Source organism: Cololabis saira, chromosome 12, assembly GCF_033807715.1.
Source record: "Cololabis saira isolate AMF1-May2022 chromosome 12, fColSai1.1, whole genome shotgun sequence".
NCBI classification, from domain to species: Eukaryota; Metazoa; Chordata; class Actinopteri; order Beloniformes; family Belonidae; genus Cololabis; species Cololabis saira.
This window is the reverse complement of record NC_084598.1, coordinates 15,451,955-15,475,158: the sequence shown is the minus strand read 5'-3', so window position 1 is coordinate 15,475,158 and position 23,204 is coordinate 15,451,955. Positions and strand designations below refer to the sequence as shown.

The window sequence follows — 23,204 nt, the reverse complement described above, 5'->3', positions numbered from 1 at the left end:
TGGGATTTGAATATTGGGAGGTCTGTAGAGTCACGGATGTGTTTGGGGAGGGAGTTCCAGAGGGTGGGAGCAGCGATGGAGAAGGCTCTGTCACCCCAGGTCCGCTGTTCTGAGATTTCTTCATACCCATAATTTTTTCCTACTCAGTTGACTGCGCATGCGTATAGCAGCAACTTCAGACTTCAGAAGGCCATAATATCCTGCTACCTGATCGCCGCGGAAGAGAAAAGGTTAGTTTCTGGTATTTTATGGACAGTATTTAATGCATATACGCTTGAGGGACAAATGCATGTCTTTATGCCTGTGTGTGAGTGAATGTGCTTTTCCAGCTGTATTAAACAGCTGGAAAAGTTATTCAGTTTTGTGCCAAAAGCAGTGATGGAAATCAACAGGTAGAGCAGGAAATGGACAGACCACCAAAGGTTAACTGCAGCATCCAGCAAGAAGGTTTGATTGATTTTATTTATTATAATTTTTCACTACGGAAAAAGTTTTAGGTAGGAAGAAATCTCAGAAAACCGGTGTTTAAATTAATCTAAAGTTCAAATTCAAGTTCACCTTAAGTCAAAAGAAAAAGAGGAAGATCTGAAATAATGGCTTTGTGAAAGAAAAAAAAGCAGTGACTTAAAAAAAAAAACAACTTGTAAATGTACAACAAAAACGTCTGAAATCCTGACTTGGTAAAGCAAATAATGAAAGAAAAGTCCAACTTGGTGAATGGAGGAGGTCGTCCATTCACACTGGGGGAGCCTGATGACGTCACGGATGTGAGGATGATGGAGGGCTGCGATGCTCCTGGAGGGGACAGAGAGGGAGGGGGAGGGGCCCTGGCCGTGACGTCACTGCAGTCATAGTCCTGTCCTTTTAAAGCCGCTGCCGGTGCGCGCGCACTCAGACGGACAGACAGACGGACGCTCTTTAAATAGTGGCTCCGCCGGGACCTCCGCAGCTCAGTGACCGGACCTCCGCAGCGCAGCACCCGGCTCCAGACGCCCCTCGCCGGCTCTCCTCCTCCTCCTCCACCTGCTCCTCCCGTTGGATGGAGCCGCTCCGCCGTCCCGCCGCCCGCCGCCGGGACTGAACCCGCTCCCGCGGCTCCGTGTGCCGGCGCCCAGGGGGGAACCGCCGGGTCCGCTCCCCGTCCTCTCCGCTCCCCCGCCGCTCTCAGGTCCCATGCGATTCTTCAGACTCACATTCAAGTGCTTCGTGGATTGTTTTTGAAGGTCGCCGTCCCACCGCCGGTCTTTCTCCTTTTTCTTTTCGTTTTCACGGTTTTATTTCACTTCTTTTTTTTTTTCCCTGATTCGACAAAGAAAACGTCCCAAACTATTTTTGGACATTCCGATTTTTTTTTTTTTAATGTTTTATTGAATTTGACTTAATTGGTCTAAAAAAAAACTGAATGTTTTGAATGAAACAGCAGCTCAGAGGAGACACGTTTATCAGTGTCCACAGTGGACCCTCCACCCGGACTGGTGTCTGACTGGTGTCTGACTGGTGTCTGACTGGTGCTGGACGGGTCTGCGACTGGTCTCCAACCTGCAGCCTTTCTGAGGTGGAGGTGGAGGTGACGGAGAGCGCAGGACAGACAGAAGTAGGGAATCCTGCAGACTTGCAGAGAACTGTTGGACTGGTGCCTGACTGGGCTGACTGGTGCCTGACTGGGCTGACTGGTGCCTGACTGGGCTGACTGGTGCCTGACTGGGCTGACTGGTGCCTGCACCTCAGAGTGAACGAACAGAAGGACAAACAACCTCCAAAGTTAAAGTGAGACGCGGCAGATCCTTATGTGACTGGACTCTTACTGGAGAGAGAAGTGACTTAAAATCGTAAGCCGAAAGTAAGGCCAAACTATTGTTGAACTGGTTTGTGTCTGGGTTATTACGGGGTTCTGACTGGGTTTGAACTTTAGGAAAAGAAGCTAAACTTAAAGGGGGAGTCAACGAGACCAATAGAAGAAGATTTTTAAAGAATCCAGAGAGACCAAAGCTGTTTTTACCTGACTGGTTGTGGTTCTGTCAGTGATGGAGAAGCAGGGCCTGCCCGCATCCTCCTGCTCTCTGGTTCTCCTGGAGGAGAACAAGAAGAATCCGCACATGCTGTCTAACGGTACCAGTTATCCACCCGCAGCCACCAACGGCCTCTCGGGGGTGTCCGCTGGCGGCGGGCCACCTGGTGCTGTACAGGAGAAGGTGGGGGGCGCGACCACCGTGGCGGGGCCAGGATACCAGGAGCGTGAAACCTGGACCCGGCAGATGGACTTCATCATGTCCTGCGTGGGCTTCGCCGTGGGACTCGGAAACGTTTGGAGGTTCCCATACCTGTGCTACAAGAACGGAGGAGGTGAGGCCCAACACACATATACTCTGCAGGAGGCGGGTCATGAGCCCTCCGTTCCCATCACAGTTGGCAAAAGATGTTAAATCAATGTTGAATTACGGTCAAAAAGGTTTCATTTTGGTTAAGGTCGACGATTGATGGTGGATCAACCATCAATCAATCATCCAATTCTAATGCCAACGTGTAATCCGTGTTGAATTAACGTATTCTGTTTGTTGTGGACCGGGATTCAACACGGCTTCAATGTTTCTGCCTAAACATATTTCAACATCGATTCCCTCATATTATGCTAACAGAGACCTGTCATAACATGTCTCCTAGCTGGATCTAGCTGGCTCTGAGACCCCCTCCGTACCTCCGAGACTCTACATGTTGGCTGCATCCTCCTATAGGAAGTTTGAAGTAGTGGGAGGGGTCTAAACGGGGTGAGATTTGAGACAAAGGGCGTAGTGGGACGAGGCTTTGACTGATGTGTTATGTAATGCACATGTTGGAGAGCTGGAGTTCTCATACTGCTGATTTCAGGTCTCCAGTGAGGATGGACAACGGACATTATTTTATTCCATTTCTTAAATCCAAACGGACAGGTCAGAGTTAAATATCTTGTTTGGTTTAAACTACCAACTTGATGTCCAGACAATCAACAAGGACGTCTACATTTGTCTCTACCTACATCAGATCTGTTATTAAATTTTCTCCATCTCCCTCCAAGACATGTCTGAGTCCATTTCAATGATCCTCCATGAAAAGTGGGACAAAGGTTCCACACAGACACCATTGTGGGGGGGCTTCATGGTAAACTGTAGGAACCTGTGGTTCTTACTGGAAACAAGTTTAGGTTCAGTTCATTTTGCTCCCTAAGGACGCTTTACACACCTTAGCATTACACTTTAATGCGCTGCAGTCACCAAATAAAACACTGGTGCAAGATCTTTGATGCATTTATCATACGAGAAGTCTACTCTTGATTCAGTGCAGCAGGTGATGTGAGTCCAGGCTTTTTTTTGGTGCAGTACGTGTTCTCTGGCCAGCCCGGTACCAGTCACAGCAGTCCATACTCTCTTTAAAGTGTGAAGGTTTATACTCTGTTGGGTCTTTATTGACAGCTCAGGAGTCCAGAAGTCAATATAGCTTGAAAAACTAAATAAAAGTGATCAATTCTTTGGCTGTGGTAGCCGCCGATCAAAAGACCACACCCCTAATCTTTTCTTGATATAATTTTACCTGATGAGGTACATAATTAATACCAAAGTAAACTGATGAGTTTTCTGTGTTTGGGTCTCATGAAGACGTGAACACACATAAGTGATGGTCTTGAGGAACACAGACCTCCATCAATGAGATGAAGAAAACGAGTTAATGATCAGATTAATGAAGAACAAGTCACATGACATCAGTTATAAATGGTTTACAAGGTTTGATGATGATATGCGTCTTCTATGAATGGCTGCGTGAAGTCGTGTACCTGCACAACAACGGCAGCTTTGGTCCAGCTAGAAGACATTGACGAATTTGAAGGGGGCGTGTGTTCAGAACTGGACCCAGTTGCAGTACAAGTCCTCACCACACTGGTTCCTATAGCAACAGGAGTCTCTCAGCGGGAGCTGCTGACAGGTGGGACTGTCAGTCAACCCTGAGCGACCATGACGGCTATATGAGACGACTGATCCAGATGACACCAGAAACGGAACATTTATCAAACTGTGTCTGAACAAATATTCACGTGTCATTTACAACCAATAACCCTTTAAAATAATCCCTGTTGCATCTGTTTGACATCTAACATGTCACTAAGATTGATTGATTCTGGTTGACGTGACCAGCAACTCTGGACCTCCTCGCACATATACTCTGCAGGAGGCGGGTCATGAGCTCTCCGGTCCCACCACAGTTAGCAAAATATGTTAAATCAATGTTGAATTATGATCAAAAAGGTTTCGTTTTGGTTAAGGCTGACGATTGATAGTGGATCAACTATCAATCAATCATCCAATTCTAATGCCAACGTATAATCCATGTTGAATCAACGTATTCTGTTTGTCATGGACATGGTCATGGACATATTTCAACATCTATTCACTCATATTTTGCTAACAAAGATCTGTCATAACATGTCTCCTAGCTGGATCTAACTGGTTCTGAGACCCCCTCCGTACCTCTGAGACTCTACATGTGAGCTGCATCCTCCTATAGGAAGCTTGGAGTAGTGGGAGGCGACCAAAAGGGATGGGATTTGAGACAAAGGGCGTAGTGGGACGAGGCTGATGTCTTATGTAATGCACATGTTGGAGAGCTGGTCAGGTCAGAGTTAAATGTCTGGCTTGGATTAAACTACCAACTATTCAACATGGGCTTCAACATGGTTCCAACATGGCTTCAACATGGCTTCAATGTTTCCGCCTAAACATATTTCAACATCGATTCCCTCATATTTTGCTGGTTCTGAGACCCCCTCGGTACCTCCAAGAGTGAGCTGCATCCTCCTATAGGAAGTTTGGAGTAGTGGGAGGGGCCTAAACGGGTTGAGGTTTGAAACAAAGGGCGTAGTGGGGCGAGGCTTTGACTGATGTCTTATGTAATGCACATGTTGGAGAGCTGTGGTGTTGATTATCAGCTGATCACCAGCCATAGAGTGAATGAGTGAGTGAGTTTAACTGTTTAATTGTTTAATTAGGATCCCCATTAGCTACAGCATGACTGCAGCTATTCTTGCTGGGTTCCGCCAACATTTTAAGATAATACAGTACTAAACATAACATAATAAAAGCAAACCAAGTAAATTTCCACTACATAAAGAGAATTTCTAATTAAAAATACTCTACAAAAAAAACAGAGACATTCCACAAAATGAAGACAGCGAAATGAGAACATAACACAAAACAAAACAAAAACACTGCACAGTTAAGAGTTCATCTGAGGTCGTCAAAAAGTCTGAAAAGCAGTCCACAATTTCATTTAATTTGTAGTCTAGGACTTCACAACTGATCTTATACAGAAAAAAGAGAGAAAAAAATACATTCAACAACAGTCATAACCAACTATGTTTCAATTTCCAGCATGTCAGACAATCAGTCTCAGCAAGCTGCTTGTTTAAGTGATCTCTATTTCAATGTTCTATAATTGTTACTTATACTGATTCAGAAGATGTTACTTAACTAATAATTGATGTTGTCTGAGTTAGCAACAGAAACTTAGGGGGGGGGGGGGGGGGGGGGCTTCCTGATAAACTGTAGGAACCAAATGTGTGGTTCTTACTGACAACATGTTTGGGTTCAGTTAATTTTGGTCCCTAAGGAAGCTTTACACGCCTTAGCATGCCCTAATTTTACTATAATTTGCTGCAGCCAATATGGCATCAACATGTCAGAGACCTGTCATAACATGTCTCCTTGCTGGATAAGCTGGTTCGCTGACCCCCTCCTTACGTCCGAGACTCTACATGTTGGCTGCATCCTCCTATAGGAAGTTTGAGTAGTGGGAGGGGCCTAAACGGGGTGAGGTTTGAGACAAAGGGGTCAGCCACCCTGCGCGGGGTCAACTATGACACTCCGATGTGTATCAACTCTACTTTTTACATTGACTCTGATGTGGACTTTTGCTCCTTTAGTCGGGCCATGGTCTGATGTTCTGGTCCTGCAGTCTTAGTCACACACTCCCACTCAGTATGTTTTCTGTTCTTACTCACGCTGGAGGAAATCTTTCTTCTTTTATTATGTTTTTGTAATGTTTATTGCTGTTATTTGGGCCAAAGGGGCTATGTATTTACACTCATTTACATAGCTATTACTGGGAGGAGACAACGAGGTCCAACACTGAAGTCCACGTCAGTCGGGATGAATCAAGAAAATTTGCGCAGGAACAGGCGCACGCATGGATTCATGCAGCTGAACATTGTACGCACTTTTCCAGATTTGGGCGTATGACATAAATTGCGCAGCTTTCATACTAACAAATCTGTCTGTATGGAAGCTGCACAATTCTTTGTACATTAGGCTCCTGGTGTTTTTAATCAACACTTTATGAGCAACCAGCATTTCTGACTGCAGAATCATCGCTCTGTTGTGGGTTGTCAGTTAAACCCCACCCTGAAGCCTAACCTGTTTTATTGTTGTTTTTACTCATCATGGGACTGGAGTCTGAAAATCAAGGTTCTGCTATGCTGGGTAACAGAGAATCGCCCCCTGCTGGTCCTTAGACAGAATGCAGCTTGATTAGACTGATAATTTTCACGGTAAACAGCGCTTCCCTTTGAAATCTGGAACAATTCAACATGTGATTTTGGATGTTGGGTGCTCTTCTCTGACATTTTTCCAAAAGCCTGAGGGAATTTTGTTGGGAGAGGAGGGCGAGGAGGTCCCAGCAGGAGGCTCCATCGCCTCCGTCTCTGGTTCCAAACAGGACTTTGTAACCAGAAACAAACTGCTGGGAGAGAGGACAAAAAGACGATCGCTCTCACCTGAAAAGGTCTCGTTCTCACATCTAGCCAGTCTGAGCTGGAAAGGTCAGAACGTTCACAGATATGAGGAGGAGGTCCGACTTAAATCACCAAGGCTCAACAGGGAAAGTTCAGTTCTTTGAGAACAGACTGACTTCCTGTAAAGGTCACCTCCGTCACACCTGATTCATCAAACTGAAAGGAGCATTCTGGCTGGTACCCGAAGATTTTATTAAAAAAGACCTGGACAATCGCTCTGTGATGTCATCCACAGACTTCTGTGTTCCTGGTCCCTGTTTGTCCTCTTAACTGCACCATGTTGGTAGGAACCGACGCTGTTAACCCCAGTTAATCCAAAGATAGGCAAATGGGCGGAACGAGACGGCCTGGAAACTGGCTGGAACACGCTTGGTTCAGTTACTGCAGGTTAGCTATTTTAGCTTGGCTGTCCAGCTTTTTTAACCTGTGATGCTAACTAATGTTAATTAACATGTATTCTGATCAAATTTGTCCAAACATCCTCATTTCAAGTGAAGCAACATCTGAAACCAGGGCCACCAGGGCTGAAACGGGGACGAGCAGAGCTTTGCTGGGACCCGGGCCACTTAGCCTTCCGCTAGCAGGCCCGTAGCAGAGCACCATCAGCTACTGTACCTGCTGGCTCGGGAACCAGTTAACCAACTTGAAAGGGTCCTGAAATGAACCGAGGTCAGGGTCTCTCGAGCACACGATCCAGCTGCTGCAAGCTAATGATGTAGAGGCGGTCCAGCTGGAGTCCCCCTGGTGAGCAGCCTTCAACCAGGGTGAAGATAGCTGCATTGATAAACTCAGCTCCTTCTAGACAGACCCAAAACCCGGCTTTCAATCATAATCCCAGATCACAAAAAATCGTGACTTTATATCATTTCACCTGATGAGGTTTATATCAATACCCGGTACAGTCGTCAGGGACGTGGACTCTTAACTACGCAGACCGAAACTGGTTCTGAACCAAATTGTAAATATGTTTTATTTCTGCTGTAAACGTGGACATTTTAATCTGTAGGTCTGGATCCAGACCCTTTTCCTTGTCGTTCACTCCTGATGTATCCACTTCCTCTCTTCCTTTCTTTTCTGTCCTTTCTCTTTTTGCCCTCTAATAAATCTCAGTCACATTAGATTTATTATCCTGCAGTGAGTTTCCTTGGTAGGTGGACTGCAACAGGAACACACACGTACATGCACCACACACATGCACCACACACACACACACACACACACACACACGTACATGCACCACATACACACACGTACATGCACCACACACACACACACACACACACACACACACACACACACACACACACGTACATGCACCACACACACACGTATATGCACCACACACACACACACACACACACACATGTACATGCACCACATACACACAAGTACATGCACCACACACACACACACACGTACATGCACCACACACACACACACACACACACACACACAATTTGATGCACCACATACACACACGTACATGCACCACACATACACTCACACAAACACATTCACACATGTACACATGCGCGCACACACACATGCACCACACACGCACGTACATGCACCACACACATGCACCACACACACATGCACGTATGAAGGAAATAACTAATTGTGAAAACCAATCAGAGGAGTTCAAGGTGGAGGTGGGACTGCATCAAGGATCGGCCGTTCTTGGTTGCTATGGTGATGGACAGGCTGACGGAGGGAGTCAGACAGGAATCTTCATGGACCATGATTTTTGCAGATGACATTGTGATCTGTAGTGAGAGCCAAAAGGCCAAATAAAGGATTTAAAAGCATCAGAATCACCAGAAGATATATTTTAAGCAACGAAACATCTTAAGACACCTAAAAATGTTTTAAAATGTCAAAAAGCGCAGCACGAGGAGAGCTGCAGCAGGGCGGCGCCAGTCGAGGCCTCCATCTCTGTTCAAGGCCCAACGGCCGACACTGAAGGAGGCAACAAGGAAACAGGAAGCAAGGACAGGAGATGAGGGCAGAGCCGAGGAGAGCGAGGCCCGTCAACAGGATTAAAAGATTACAGGCCACTCTTGTTAATCTCTGGTCCACATGGTGATAAGGATGATGATGTCACACTTGGCAGCCAATCATCAAACACACACGCAGCTGCCCGCTGACACTGATCCCAACCAAAGATTTGTTACCGCGGGGACATGCTGCCAAACAGAAGCACCTGAACTCAGTCAGAGTCCAGCTGAGTCCGGCTCAAATCCAGTCGGATCTGCGGGTCTGGAACCAGGAGACTTCCTTCAGCCACCACTTCGTCTCAGTGTGTGCTTGAGAGCATTTATTTGGGCAGTTGAAGTCTTACCCTGACCCGGGTATTCTTCATGGCAGTCCAGGTCTCATTTCTTATTTCAGGGAGCCACTCAGATCCGCGGAGCGTTGTGACATCACAGACCCAGACCCGGCTCAACTGTCCAACCTCCCCACTCTTTATCTTCACCCAGCTACCTGGAAGTGGGTGGCACGAAGCTATACCACCCGTTTGTAAAGAGCCACACACTCACAGGAGATGGGGTTGGAGCTCAGTCGAGTGGCTGGCTCTGCCCCTAAAATCCAGCTGCTATAAATCTGTAGTTAAAGTGTGAACTGGATCTCTGTGGGATATTGACAAAAAACATGTCACAGATGTTTCATTAAGACTTCAGGCAACATAATATGTCTGTTTAAAGATTTGCAAGGGCCGTTAAAACTCTTTCAAGGAAGACTGGAAGCCTTCCAGGGCCCTTTATATACCAACAGCAATGTGTCCAGGACATTATAGTTGTCAGTTAGTTTTGTTATTTCATTTTCTCGGACGTAGTCGGTAAAATGATTCAAGATTCATTGCAGTTTGATGTTGAAATCTGAAGGGTTTTCAAGGGTCCTTGAGGAGGCAAAAGAACTGTGTGTCTGAGGAGTGTCATAATAAAACTGGCTGATTCAGCTGAAGTGCAGGTGTGGAGGAGTGTCGTCATGGTGAAACACGAGTGCTCTTCTTCTTGTTCTTCTGTCTTGCAGCAGCGAGACGTCAGGCTGAACCAGTGATCAATAATGTCACTTCCTATTTTCATCACCAGTGTCAAATTCGATGCTGTGAAACATTTAAAACCAAACAATTACTCTGAACCGTCCTGAGATCAAACGAGTCACATTCAGGACACCCAGGACCAGCGGTCGCTTGGCCTGCTGCTCGTGGGCTGAGGCTGGGAGGCCGGGAGGCCTGGTCGACTGCAGGTGAACAAGGCCACGAGTGGCGAGCTGATTCTGGCAGCACTCATCTTGGATGTTGCAGGCAAGTGGTCCGGTAAGGGATCTGATCTGATTTGAGGGGAAGATTGCTCGATTGGAGGACCCAGCTGCTGCAAAAGCTAGAAACTGGTGAGTTACAGAAAGCTGGACACCAGCTGGTGTCCTCTGGCTGGTCCTAGAACCTCCGGCCAGGGACCAAGATGGTCGGGCTTTCAGGCTATCACCAAACTCTTCTGGACCAAACCAGAACCGGCCTCTGCACAAAAACAATTGCTATGTTCTTTTTGGTCTTTATTCACTGCTCAGAAGTTAATGCAGTGCAAATAGCTAAGTCATGGCTGTCAGCTGTGAGTTATAGTCGGCTGTCAATCACAAGACCCACGCCCCTAATGATGCACACATTTGTGGTTTTATATAATTTTACCTGATGAGGTAAAATAAAGATTCACTCTGGTACAGACATGGATGTGAACCTGACTCTGCAGACCAAAGCTGCTGTAGGTGGCCCCTAGTGGTCTGTAGAGGGACTGCAGGTCCAGATCCAGACCCTAGTGGTCAGTATAGGGACCGCAGGTCCAGGTCCAGACCCTAGTGGTCTGTAGAGGGACTGCAGGTCCAGATCCAGACCCTAGTGGTCGGTAGAGGGACTGCAGGTCCAGATCCAGACCCTAGTGGTCTGTAGAGGGACTGCAGGTCCAGATCCAGACCCTAGTAGTCTGTAGAGGGACTGCAGGTCCAGATCCAGACCCTAGTGGTCTGTAGAGGGACCGCAGGTCCGGATCCAGACCCTAGTAGTCTGTAGAGGGACTGCAGGTCCAGGTCCAGACCCTAGTGGTCAGTATAGGGACCGCAGGTCCAGATCCAGACCCTAGTGGTCGGTAGAGGGACCGCAGGTCCAGATCCAGACCCTAGTGGTCAGTAGAGGAACCACTGTACCGGGTCCAGTCGTACATGTGACACATAAATCTGTGGACCTTGATTAAAGCTGGCTGGAACCGGATCTGTGTCCTGACCGATCTTGAGTCAGCCGGCCCTGAGCTAATTACCTGTCAGAGAAGTCCGTTTCATCACCCCTTATGATCCAGGTCCTGATCCAGGTTTCTTCCCTCCTTGAGGGGAGTTTCTGCCTGCCATTGTTATGTAATGATTGCTCGGGGGTCATGTTCTGGTCTCTGGAAGCCACCTAGAGACAACTTCTGTTGTAATAGACGCTAAATAAATTAAAATTAATTGTGGTAATTTGTTGTAAAGCTGCTGTGCTACAACCGAAGCCACGAATCAGACACCTGTCTTCTGGGCCTTCATTGGATTGTTCAGGTATTCAGACTCCAATTGTGGTTTCAACCAAACGCTGGTGTTTGTTTGAAGTTTCTTGTCTTTTAGGACCTTGGACTCTTTCTTTGAAGGCTTTTTTGTCGTGGCCCAACTCCCAAGTCTGTAGAAAGCCTCAAAATGATAAAATACACAGTTTAAAGTAGCACTGACTGACATCTAGTGGTCCAGTTTGAGATAGCAACCAACTCAAACGTTGTCAGATATCCAGGAACAAAACGTATCCAGACCCTTTGAATTTGTAAGACGATTAATAACTTTCCCAGGGCAAAATAAACAAAGGACAATATACCGACCACTACGGCCTGGATCCAGACCTGCGGTTCCTGTACATACCACCAAGGTCCGGATTCAATAGTGCATTCGTCTCTATTAACCTAAAAAAAAATTTTTTTTTACCATCCTCGTTAGATAAAATCATATTAACTACTAATAAGATAAGATAAGATAAGAAATCCTTTAATAGTCCCACAGAGGGGAAGTTTGCAATGTCTGTACACGTGTTGTTTTCTGAGTATCCTCACTTCTGCTGCTTGGTATCTCACATTATCCGTGAACTTGGCACCTGGAGTCTGAATTAAGAGCTGAGGCAGCATAAGGCCACTCTTATGGAGATAACATGGTTTGCTGTGCCTTTAATTGACCTTTAAGTCCCGCCTGCCTTAATTACTGTCGCTAACTCAATCTTTCGCGTTGTTTACAGTTTTACGGTGGTGACTGTCTGTGTAAAAACGTTGTCTCGAGATGTTTTAGACCAAAAAGGCCACCTTTCACGGAGGGACCTTTAAATGGGACTTAGGTGTGTCATGGAGGGATATGTAGATCTAAAAATAGATCCGGCTGGTAATGAGGTTAAACGGGAGGAGAGGGTTTACTGTTCATGCATTGAAAGGGAAGACTTTTATTTAGATTTAATTACTTCTCATCACACAACAAGTAGATTTGAAGTTAAAGTATTATATAACTTTAGATCTACTATTGTTTAGTTTAAAGTTCTAACTTTGGGTCTGATGCTAGGTGGCTCCACAATCTGAGGTCATGACGCCAGTGGAGATTAACGTTAACATACCTATTAGAGACAAAATCTATGTTTCCAAGTAACGATTGTGATTCAATAGGTTTAGAGAACGTTAGCAGGGTTAAAATCATTTATCTCAGAACAAGTGCCGACATCCTTGTTGATCTTCTGGACATTAAGTTGTCAGTTTGGATAAGATAAACTCCTTTGTTCATCCTCTCTGATACCTGGAATCAGCACCGCAAGAACTTCAGACACATCTAAAATTCATCATCTCCACGAAACTGATGAAAGTTCAGGATCTTCAGCGTTTTCTGTGGAGCTGAAAGCTACAGATGTCTGAGTTCTGGTCCCTGTGGAACTGTTACTTAACGGTCATTGGCTCATCATTGAGGGGTGGGGCTTACTGACAGGTCAGTTGTTCAGAGAGTACTGCGACTGGCTCTAGGCTGGCCTGTAATGGTCCAGGGGAGACGGTAGCTTGGCCAGAATAAGAGGCAACAGCAGAGCTGTTTTCAGCCCCGAACAAGTCACCTTTGCTGAACCCTTTAGTCTGGTGAACCACACCCCGGGTGGGCTCTGATAAGGCCTCTGATTGGGCGTGTTCATTTTTAGATCAACGGCGGTTGGGTGGAGTCATCTCCTGCCAAGATGGCATCAACCAAGCCAGTCTTCATCAAACCTCTTTGTAACGTGGCAGAGTTGGTCCAGTGGTTTTAAAGCCATCTGAGTATAAAAAGTAACTTCATCTACCTTTTGTTCTCCATCAATGTCCACCTGAGGAAAGTTTCTTGGGCGCTTCTTTTTCTTTGTTTATTTTGAATTTGCCTCTATTTTTTGACAAAATTGATTTGTTTGCATATTACATAGTTGAGTAATATTATTAAAGTAAGTATTGTTCACCATTTTATAAAATGAAAACCCTCAAACCTAACACAAAACCATTTCTTTAATCATTGATTCCTCATCTTTGTTGACCCCTGAACAGGGTTCTGAGATAGGTCTCCCTCTAACGCAGTAAAAACAGGCCGTTTTAGGGTCACAAAAGCGTCAACAAATTCAGCTAAATGATTAGATAATAATGTAAACATGATTTAATTAGCAAAATCTTATTCTTTTAGATGTCTGTTGTTGTTGGTCGCTGTCCAGAAGATCTCTAAGGAAACATCTGATTTCTTGTTTCATCTCAGAAGCTGGAGCAACTTTTTTTTTTAATGTCATTTCTGTCAGGCTCACGTTTCACTTATCAAACAGAAAGTCTGCAACGATGTTGACATCCGCGGGCTTCAAAGTTTTTCTGAGGCTGTAAACTTGGGTTAAATTGAACTAATCATTAAAAGTCTGTTGATAAAGATAATAAAACACACTTATTCAGTTCAGTATCTTATAAAACAAACGTCATAAAAATCTGCACTCGATGACCCTTGATGAACACGACCTAACCTGCAGTGCACCAACGAGGAAGGATGGACAGATTTGGTAAAAATGGACCCACGGTGACATCAGTTAGCATCATAGTTTAGCCTGAGCTCAGCCAAGCAGTAACCGAGCTGGTTACTTGGCGTGTTTTACGTGACCTCCAGGCTCGCTGGTTCTGCCCATTTCACCAGTTTTGGGTTCCCTGGTGTTGGGCGCGAGTCTACCTTGGCAAGATGATGACCTGTACAAAAGAGAGTCTCAGGCTTTTTACCGACTCATCAGAAAACCTGAATTTATAGTCGAACTCACCAATTCGCTAAATCTAACAGTTAATGTAGTAAACATCCCTCAGATTTGCTTTTAAAACATAGTAAGATTTAGTCTAAACAGGATTTATAATGGCATGTTTTCCCTCTCCATCCCTCCGTCCACCACTGCTGCAGCTGTCCGTCCCTTGTGTCTGAGCGTGATCCCCAAGGTGCCTGATCTGCTGGCTGAAGCCCGGTTTGTGTGGACGAGGACAAAGGCGTGGACGTGTCAGTTTACAGCGTAACTACTGTCGGCCCATCAGGAACTAACGCCTCATTCTTCCTTCTGGGATTCTCGTAAACACTGAACTCGGGAGGAGGGTTGAGTCGGGTCATAGGTCAAGATTGCAGACACACTTGTGGCTTTGTAGTGCATTTCTCTGGCTTGAGGAACCGGAGAGATGACCAACCATCAGCTGACTTCAGGCACCCATGCTTCTTTTTTTTAATCTTTAATCCTGTGTGATACAGGTCAGAGAAGCGCTGAGTCCCAGTCTCCAGTGTGAGCTGCATGTGTATCTGAACCAGGTTTCAAAGCTGTGACAGAAGCGGACGTTGACTCCAGGGGTTGCTGGACGTCGACAGACGTCGATTCCCGCAGCTAACAACAACAGCGTGCGCAGTTCAGGGTGGTGATGGTGGTGACGATGAAGCTTCAGCTCTGTCATCAGTCTTGTTATCTCAGCCTGTTGGTACTTAGCCCAGTGACTTACCCGGATTAGCCAGCTTAGCTCGCCAACCGCAGCGCTGCAGCTTAGCGGGCTAACTGCAGCCGCAGCTCCATTTCTGTCTCACACTTGGCTCTAACGGACCATGTTGTGGCATGTTAGGTGACAGGGCGGAGCTCCACCTGCCTCACCTGGTCACGATGCTTCACATTGTCATTCAGATGTTCAGGAGGCCATTTTTCTCTTGATGTGAACCTCACAGATCCACAGACTGGCGTTATTAATGAACGCCTGACAACTGCTTTTGTTTGAGCTTCGTTTTAGTTCATTTGGTTTGTGGCGCTCTGTGTATTCCACTTCTCTCTGATCTTCAACCTTTTTGTGGATGTGGTTGTGTCCAGTAGCTAACTAACTGAACCATAACATCCGATCATTAGCGTTGAGAGAGCTAAATAGGACTAGCAGAAAGCTTGCAGGCGTTTTCAGATGTTGTTTCTGTAGCAACATCTGGATTAAGGTTGTTTGGAAAGATTTGGTCAGAATAAATGTAAATGAATGTTAGCTGGCATCATAGTTAAACTAGCCAAGTGGACAGCTACCTTGTGGAACCTGAACTAAGGTGGGTGTGTTTCAGCTGCCGTCCCGGCCTGGTGGATCTGCCCGTTTGGCCAGTTTTAACTTTTTGGTTCATTTTAATTTTATTTGTTTTTTTTTACAGGCAAAATAACAACTTTGGTGCTAGCCAAAGCTACTGTTGAGTTAACCAGGCTGTTCTATATTTATATTTCCTGGTTGATTACTACGTAAAAACTAATTCACTATAACCAGCACAACAATATTAAAAAGGGAAAATAATGTGTATGAAATGTCACTAATAACAGTTTGATGCTAACCAAGCATGTTGTAGACCGACTTAAGTGCTAATGACTGATTTAATTAAATAAGCTTAAAATAAACTGTGTCCAGCTCTCTAATCACTGCAGGGATGAGTTCTAGTTAACGGATTTAACTGAAGAAGAGATAAGAACTGTTATTGCCTCAGTTCAGATGGTGTGCCAGCCAGCAAATAATAATAATCTGCTTAATATATATGTGATGGAGCTCCAGGATGTCTCGCAGGATTTTAAGTGAAATGCAGCAGCTCATAATATCCTTGATTGTAGCACACCGCTAACAGTTACCGTGATTCGGCCCCACTGACTGTGATGAGACCGCAGTGCTCTGTAATCCCATCAACACCGCGTTACTGACGAGCTGACAGCATCACACCACTTAGCTTGAGTCTGAGCGAGTGTGTGTGTTTGTGTATGAAGAGGATTTTTATTGAGCTGCTGGCATGCCTGCACCTCCCCCACTTCCATCTTTTTGTCTCTCCCTGCAGTCGTGACTCACCAGCAGCTTGTCTCTGCTAAGCTACGCTAGGCTAACACTACAGCAAAGAGTGTGTATTTGTTTTATGTGTGTGTGTGTGTGTGTGTGTGTGTGTGTGTGTGTGTGTGTGTGTGTGTGTGTGTCTGTGTGTTTGTGTGTGTGTGTGTCTCAAGCTTACATCATAGATGATGCTGCCAGAGTTCAGCTGGCATTCCTGCAGCTCATTCATCGCCGTCATCATCGTCATCGTCATCAGCTGCTACGGGGATGATGATGCCTCTGTGTGTGTATGTGTTCTAGAAGCTCTATGTCTGTGAGGACCGGTGTGAGCTTTGAATACCGTCAGGATGTTAGAAGACGGTGAGGACATTGTGTCTTCATTGTCGGATGGCCTTTCTGAGGATCGTTTCATGGTTCCGATGCAGTTTTGTAGCTCAGAGTGGGATCTGGTTCTAAATCACGGTTTGTGTCCTCAGAGTGTATCGTGTAAGGGACGGTCCTTACAATAATACATACACCGGCGGGAGTGTGTGTGTTTTCACGCGTCTGAGGCTTTAAGCGTTCTGACTGGTTGGCTGGAGACTTACCTTTATTTATTTTCTAACATTAAAATACATTACTACTGACATGAACAGTAAATTAAGGCTTCAGTTTTTTCAGATTGCAACTATTTTACAAATGTAAGAAAATGTAGGGTAAACATCCCGCCCTGGAGCCAGGGTGGGGTTTGTGTTAGTTGGTGCAGCATGTCAGAAGAGCATCACATCACAGCTGTGGATGGGAAATGTTGCATTCTTAAACACAAACCCAATTACAGTATATCCAATTCAGTTTTTTTTTTAAATTGGATGACAATGTCTCCAAAACGTCTGTCATATTATATACAAAATCATATTAGGAACAATAAACCAGATGGAATGTCTATTTGTAAGGAAAGATTTTAACCATTTCAGTTTCAAGACACCATTCATAATATTGAAATCGATCACATTCAACATCATCATAGTTTTTTACCATGTCAATCTTTCTTATATATTGACATCTATTTCTCCATATGAACTGAAAATTAACTGTATTTATTGTTTTGATCATTCTTGTTGAGATGGGTAAGAAGAATGCCGGATAAATTAGTCTGGACAGACTATCCATTTTTGATAATAAGACTCTGCCAAAAAATGAAATATCCCTTTGCAGCCGCCTGATTTGACTTACACTTGTCCACATTGTTCCAAATATTCATCTTTTCTTTGCTGTTTTATCCTTAGAGATAAAAATCCCCAAATATATGACCTTCTGTTTTATCTTTATATTATACAGGGATTATAACCAAAGCAATAATAATAAGATAAGATAAAATAGTCCTTTATTACTCCCTCAATGGGGAAACTCACGTAGCAGCAGTACACACACACACACACACACACACACACACACACACACACACACACACACACACACACACATACCAGGAAGGGGGTAAAAAAGTAATAATAAATAAGTAATAAAAATTAATAAAGAGTAATAATAATAATAATAATAATAATGGCTTGGTTTTATATAGCGCCCTTCAAGGCACCCAGAGTTTTGCAGAGATCATTATTCATTCATACACATTCTCCCCGGTGGTAGCTACATTTGTAGCCACAGCTGCCCTGCAGACTGACGGAAGCGTGGCTGCCATATCGCGCCCCTCTGACCACCACCAAAAATTCATACACATTCAAACACATTCACACGATGTTATAATCTCCTACATCATCCAATATTGTCCTGTAAACTTGTTCGTTTTTCTAATCTGCTACCGCTGCTGCTGCTGCTACTTCTGCTACTTAATATAAGTAGCTTTTCCAACTGTTGCTCTGCTTACTGCCCCCTATTGGTCACCACCGGTATGACGGGCGTACTACGCGAGGAACGCTGGGACCCGAACAGACGCGAACGCAGGCACCAACTGCAAGTCTAACCGCGGCTTTAGTCGGACTGTAGTCGAACCCAACTGGAGTTCTTGAAATCGAGCTATTAGTGCCAGATAATGCGGTTCTAAATCGAGCTATTCAGGGACGTATACGCAAACCACGGTTAGCTGAGCTATTGACTAGCCTGGGATTCTCAGTCTGACCTCTGGACCTCCAGACAGTCACGGCATGACAACAACACAGTAACAGAAGAAGAACAAGACTGCATGGATCTTGCGTGCAACATAATCAGGCTTAGTATGTACGAAACGTACAGAACTGCTGCATTGTTGGCGTCCACTTCTTGTGTTGCTGTCGTCCTTCTACATCTGCATGTGGCCGTGCTGATTGTAGTATCTCCAGTCCAGTCTACTGTCCAGGTGAACACTGAGGTGTTTATACCCCCCCACCCCCCTCCTCAACTTCTTCACGTGATTCTCCAGTACCTCTTCAGAATAGTATATTTGTAATTTTATATTAGACTTTTTGGTCGTTTTTCAAGAACATTTTCAGCACATTTCCGGCCTTAATTTTATTGAAAAGGTTGTGTACATTCACATTATTCTGGTTATGTTGCTCGTACACGTGACTGGTGCTTGCACCAACTCACACTTGGAACTTCTGACTGAAAACTAGAAGAAAGCTGTTCCTGTAACAGAGCCGTGTTGAGAGGAACTCCATGGTAGCGGACGTTGTCTCGATCTCATCGAGACTCCTCAAGCTCAGAGTTGTAGCAGTCGCTGTTACACAACATCCTCATACTCGACTACCCCTCCCCCACCGCCACTCTGCCTCAGTTTCATCCCAGTTTGATTCCATTCATCCCAGTTCCTCGTCACACTCTCATCCAGTTACCCCCGGCAGGGGGTGTGTGCGTGTGTGCGTGTGTGTGAGCGCGTGTGTGTGTGCGTGTGCGTGTGTGTGCGTGTGTGCGTGTGTGCATGCGTGTGTGTGTGTGTGTGTGTGTGTGTGTGTGTGTGTGTGTGTGTGTGTGTGTGTGTGTGTGTGTGTCCTCCATCCTAAAAATGTAAAAGAATACAGTGAATAAATGTCCAAACACGTGTCTTGCCCCAATGGGTATTCATTCATTCAGTTTCAGAATACAGACCCATTTTGCTCGTTAAAAGGAAAAGAAAAACAGGTTTGACATAATGATGATCAAATATAGCTTTGGAATATACACTTATACATCACATTTTAGATGTAGCGTATAAATGTAACAAAATTATATATTATTGTAAAAAAACATAAAAATGTAAAGCTATGCAAGCAACCGTCCGACTTTAAAATAAAGACAATATTGTTTTGCTTTGACATCGTGAGATTGTAAAGTGAAAAATTCCAAGTATAACGTTGGATGATCAGTCTAACTTTGGTTGAAACAGAGCGGGTAAAGACCGGAGGAGTTAAGAGAACCAGATGAAATTTGAAAGTAGAAGACTTCATTCATCCAACCATGAAAAGCCTTGAGAGCACAAACACAGGAACGTGGGCAGAAGAACATGATGAAGGTGGCGTTGATGACGTCGGTTGAAGGTTGTGTTGACGTCAGTAGAAGGTAGAATTGATGATGAAAGTGGCGTTGACGGCCGCTGAATTTTGTGTTGACGACGGTTGATTGAGCGTTGATCGACGGTTGAAAACGGTGTTGACGATGTTGAAGGTGGCGTTGACATTATTTGAACCATTTTAAATTGTACAAAGCATAAGACGATATGCACTTTAAGCACCAAATGGTTGAGAAAAGTTCTGCATTTCCACCCTAACAAAGACCGATTCCAATACTACAGCTCCAATACCAAGTAAAAAGATAAGAATGCAGCCACAGACAATCGTCACCAGCGACCAGCCTCCACATGCTGCAAACGCCAGCCTTAGTCATTTAAAGATAAAACTTCACTTATTTTAACGGCATAAAGATGACCACTCTTTCACAAAAACTCACGGAGCTAGCAATCAAGAAACGACAAAACAACAACAAAGAAAGTACTTTCTACAGCCAAACTCTGAATCCAGTCTTTGTGATGTTTCACTGTCAGAAATCAGTATGGCGTTACAGTCGTCAACAACAACCCCGCATGTTCTAGTTGTTTCCCTGCTCCAGCGCTGCTGGCTCAAGTTAGGGGGTCAGTAAAGGCTCCATTGAAGCTGGATTCACACTCGGCTGCTGGATTCACACTCGGCTGCGTTTCCACAGACTCTAAATTGGCTGATGTCATCCGTTGCTAAACTCAGTTGTGGGTTGTGTGCGTTGCATTAATTCTGTTGCCTCCATCAAAAGTTTGGGGCGGGTCACCTTTTCCAGCTGCAGTGCATGCGCCAGTCTACACAGCTAGAACCTGGCCAAGAGACTCTTAAATGGAGGCATGTCCAAAGTGAAAGTGGGTTGATTCTGAACACACGTCAGTGGACAGTGGAGGAAAAACTCTGTGTCTTCAACTGTCAAGTCCACCTCTCTGCCTGCACTTCTGACGAACAGACTGCTCCCAGAAACGAGGGTTGCAGATCACTTGTGGATAGCACTGATAATATATGTCCAGTACCAGGAATGGCCACGCAATGAGAAGTGTCAGGGACTTCTGTCGGGCTGAGTCCACTCGCTGTCAGGCGGTCAAGTACTGTGGAAACCTATTAAACGCTATTTAATATGTTCCTACCAACTCTGTGAATATCTGGACTGAAACTGGGTGCCTCCAAGTTACCAAGAATAAGACTTGAGAGATAATCCAGATTTCAGTAGATTTAATCAAACAGTTGCATGCAGATGGGTCAGAACATACATCAGGCATCTTGATGCAGAATGACATTGAACAAAGAGAAGCATAATGGTGTTAAGGCATAAATGCTGATTCATTCTTATGATTCTGATAAACAAATCATTAATCATTGTAATGTCAGAGCTAATCTTTTAGGGGCAAAGTATCAGTCTGCACACTCTGAACTCTGGCCAAGGCAAAAAATGCTCCTCACAGCAGTTTGTGTTTATTTTAAGTTGCCAAGGCTAAATCTTCCATCACAACTGAATTGGATGGTATGAATAGGTAGTTTGCTGAGTCAGTAAATCCTGGTCCGTCACTGTAAATAGAGATGGGACTGGTAAAGGAAGCAAGTAAACGGTGAGGATGGAAAGAGCAGAGGTGAAGAAGAGATTGCAGCAGGGTGGGGAAGTATGTCTGCATATATCTTTGATAGAAGAGCAGCAGCATGAGGAAGGACAGAGGTTTCCAGGCGACCAGAGACCAGAACCTTCTCCGTGGTTGGAGACAGCAGCACTGGCTGAGAGACAGGAAGGAGAGCTGGAGATGGAGACATGAACATGTGACCAAGATAGAGGATTAAGTACGAGAACATAGAGGAATAGCCATGGTTGGACGACTGTAGTCAGAGAGGACCGAGATGGTTTGGACCATGAAGAGGAGGACGGTGATTACAGTATTTCTTTTTTATGTCCAGACTGGCTCAAATAATTTATTCAGCGTTGTTCAACATGGATTCCGCACATGAACAGTTCTCTTTTCTTGTAGCTTGTAATAAAATATTAATTTCAGTGTCTGTGTGTACATATTGTGCTCACAGAGGAGTCACATGGACCAGCAGGAAGTAAAACCGTATCTGAACGTTCATGATGTGAAGATGAAGCTCAACACAGCATGAAGGGAGGGAGGGGGCAACTTTCATTCACTTAGAAACGAGGGAGGATGAAGGAGAACAGGGAAGGGGGTGGGGGCTGCTGGAAGTTACATAAAGCTCCATCACGATGCGGCTGAAATAAATATGAGACCCGAATCACAACGAGAGGCGCAGACGTACTGGGGCGAGCAGCCTTAAAGGGCCACTCCGCCATTGTCTCTCTGCAGCTGCCCCTCCTCACCCTCATCATCCTCGTCATTAGTTTGCGTCTTTCATTCTGTACCAGCGGTTTCAGTACGTCCACCCTGCGACTGTCAGGGAAATTAATTTCTCTTCATGCCTAAAACGTGCTGCAGTGCTGCTAAAGCTGTCTCTTCTTTATGTTCAAGCTTGATAACGATCACGTCATTGGGCCACTTTTCATAATAAAAGTCATAAAAGAAAGAAAAATCCTGTGGGTGGTGCTCAGTGAGCCCAACTTCAACAGCTTGAAGATCCACCTCAAGCAGCAGGACCTTGCTGCGATTGTCTCCTGTAGGACTTTAGTAGTCTCTTACGTGGTTGTTGAGGGACTTTGGTCCATCGTGGTTTTTGAACATGCTGCTGTGTTTGGGATAATTTCCTGTCACATGACCCAGTTTCAGCCAGTCTTCGTCTGTCAGACAGATGTCCTCACATGTGTCTGTAGAAGACTCTGGTCTTCAGAGGACTTCAGGGTCCACTCAGTGACTGACAGGTGTCCACCACCGTGCATGGCACTGTGCTCCAACACTCGGTGCAATACCCCCCGCGAGCGCTAAGGGGTGCGTTCTTTTCCTGAATGGTTTTCCGACTTTTCCGGTCACAGTGAATCAAAGAGATAAGGGCAACTATTGTGCAAAAAACCAAAACAAAAAAAATCACACACACACGAAAAAAGAGCGCTGAAAGTCCAAGACTGCTTCACGAACCGGAACCGGAAATGCGTTGCTACCAAGCGAACCAAACTCAGCCCTCTCGGTCTGCGTTGGGTCTGCGACCTCTTGACGCGTAGTTACAATTTTTGGGAGGTGCATGTAAGGTACGGCGTGGCGTGCGGCTTGGGGTGCTCATTGCAGCCATACCTGCAGCGCACACTCAGCATCGATTTAACGCAGAACCATAATCCAGCCTTTAGACAAGAGAGGTTTTCTCCTGGAGGCTCTTCCAGACAAACCGTCCTGGTCCGGTCTTCTTATAGTTCTGCTGTTGTGGACTCTAACATGATCAGGGAGGTCTGAAGTCTCGGGGATGGAGCTCTAGGATTTTCTTGTATTATCCAAAAATACAGTTAGACCTTAAATCTGCTGGGACGTCCACTTCTGGACTGACTGACTGTTTTGAATGTTTCTTGCTGTACAACAGTGAACCCAGTAACGGTTGCTTCTTTAAAGGGGACCTATTATG

At 45.1% G+C, this 23,204-nt stretch overlaps 1 protein-coding gene across 1 annotated transcript in view; it reads left to right on the top strand.

The window, feature by feature from the left end:
- Nucleotides 1–908: 908 nt before the first annotated feature.
- Nucleotides 909–23,204, top strand: part of slc6a8 (solute carrier family 6 member 8) — a 52,121-nt gene continuing 29,825 nt past the window's right edge. Inside the window, exon 1 of the mRNA XM_061735680.1 lies at nucleotides 909–2,343. Coding sequence (XP_061591664.1) covers nucleotides 2,025–2,343 — 319 coding nt within the window. The 5' untranslated portion in view covers nucleotides 909–2,024. The remainder of the gene's footprint in view (nucleotides 2,344–23,204) is intronic.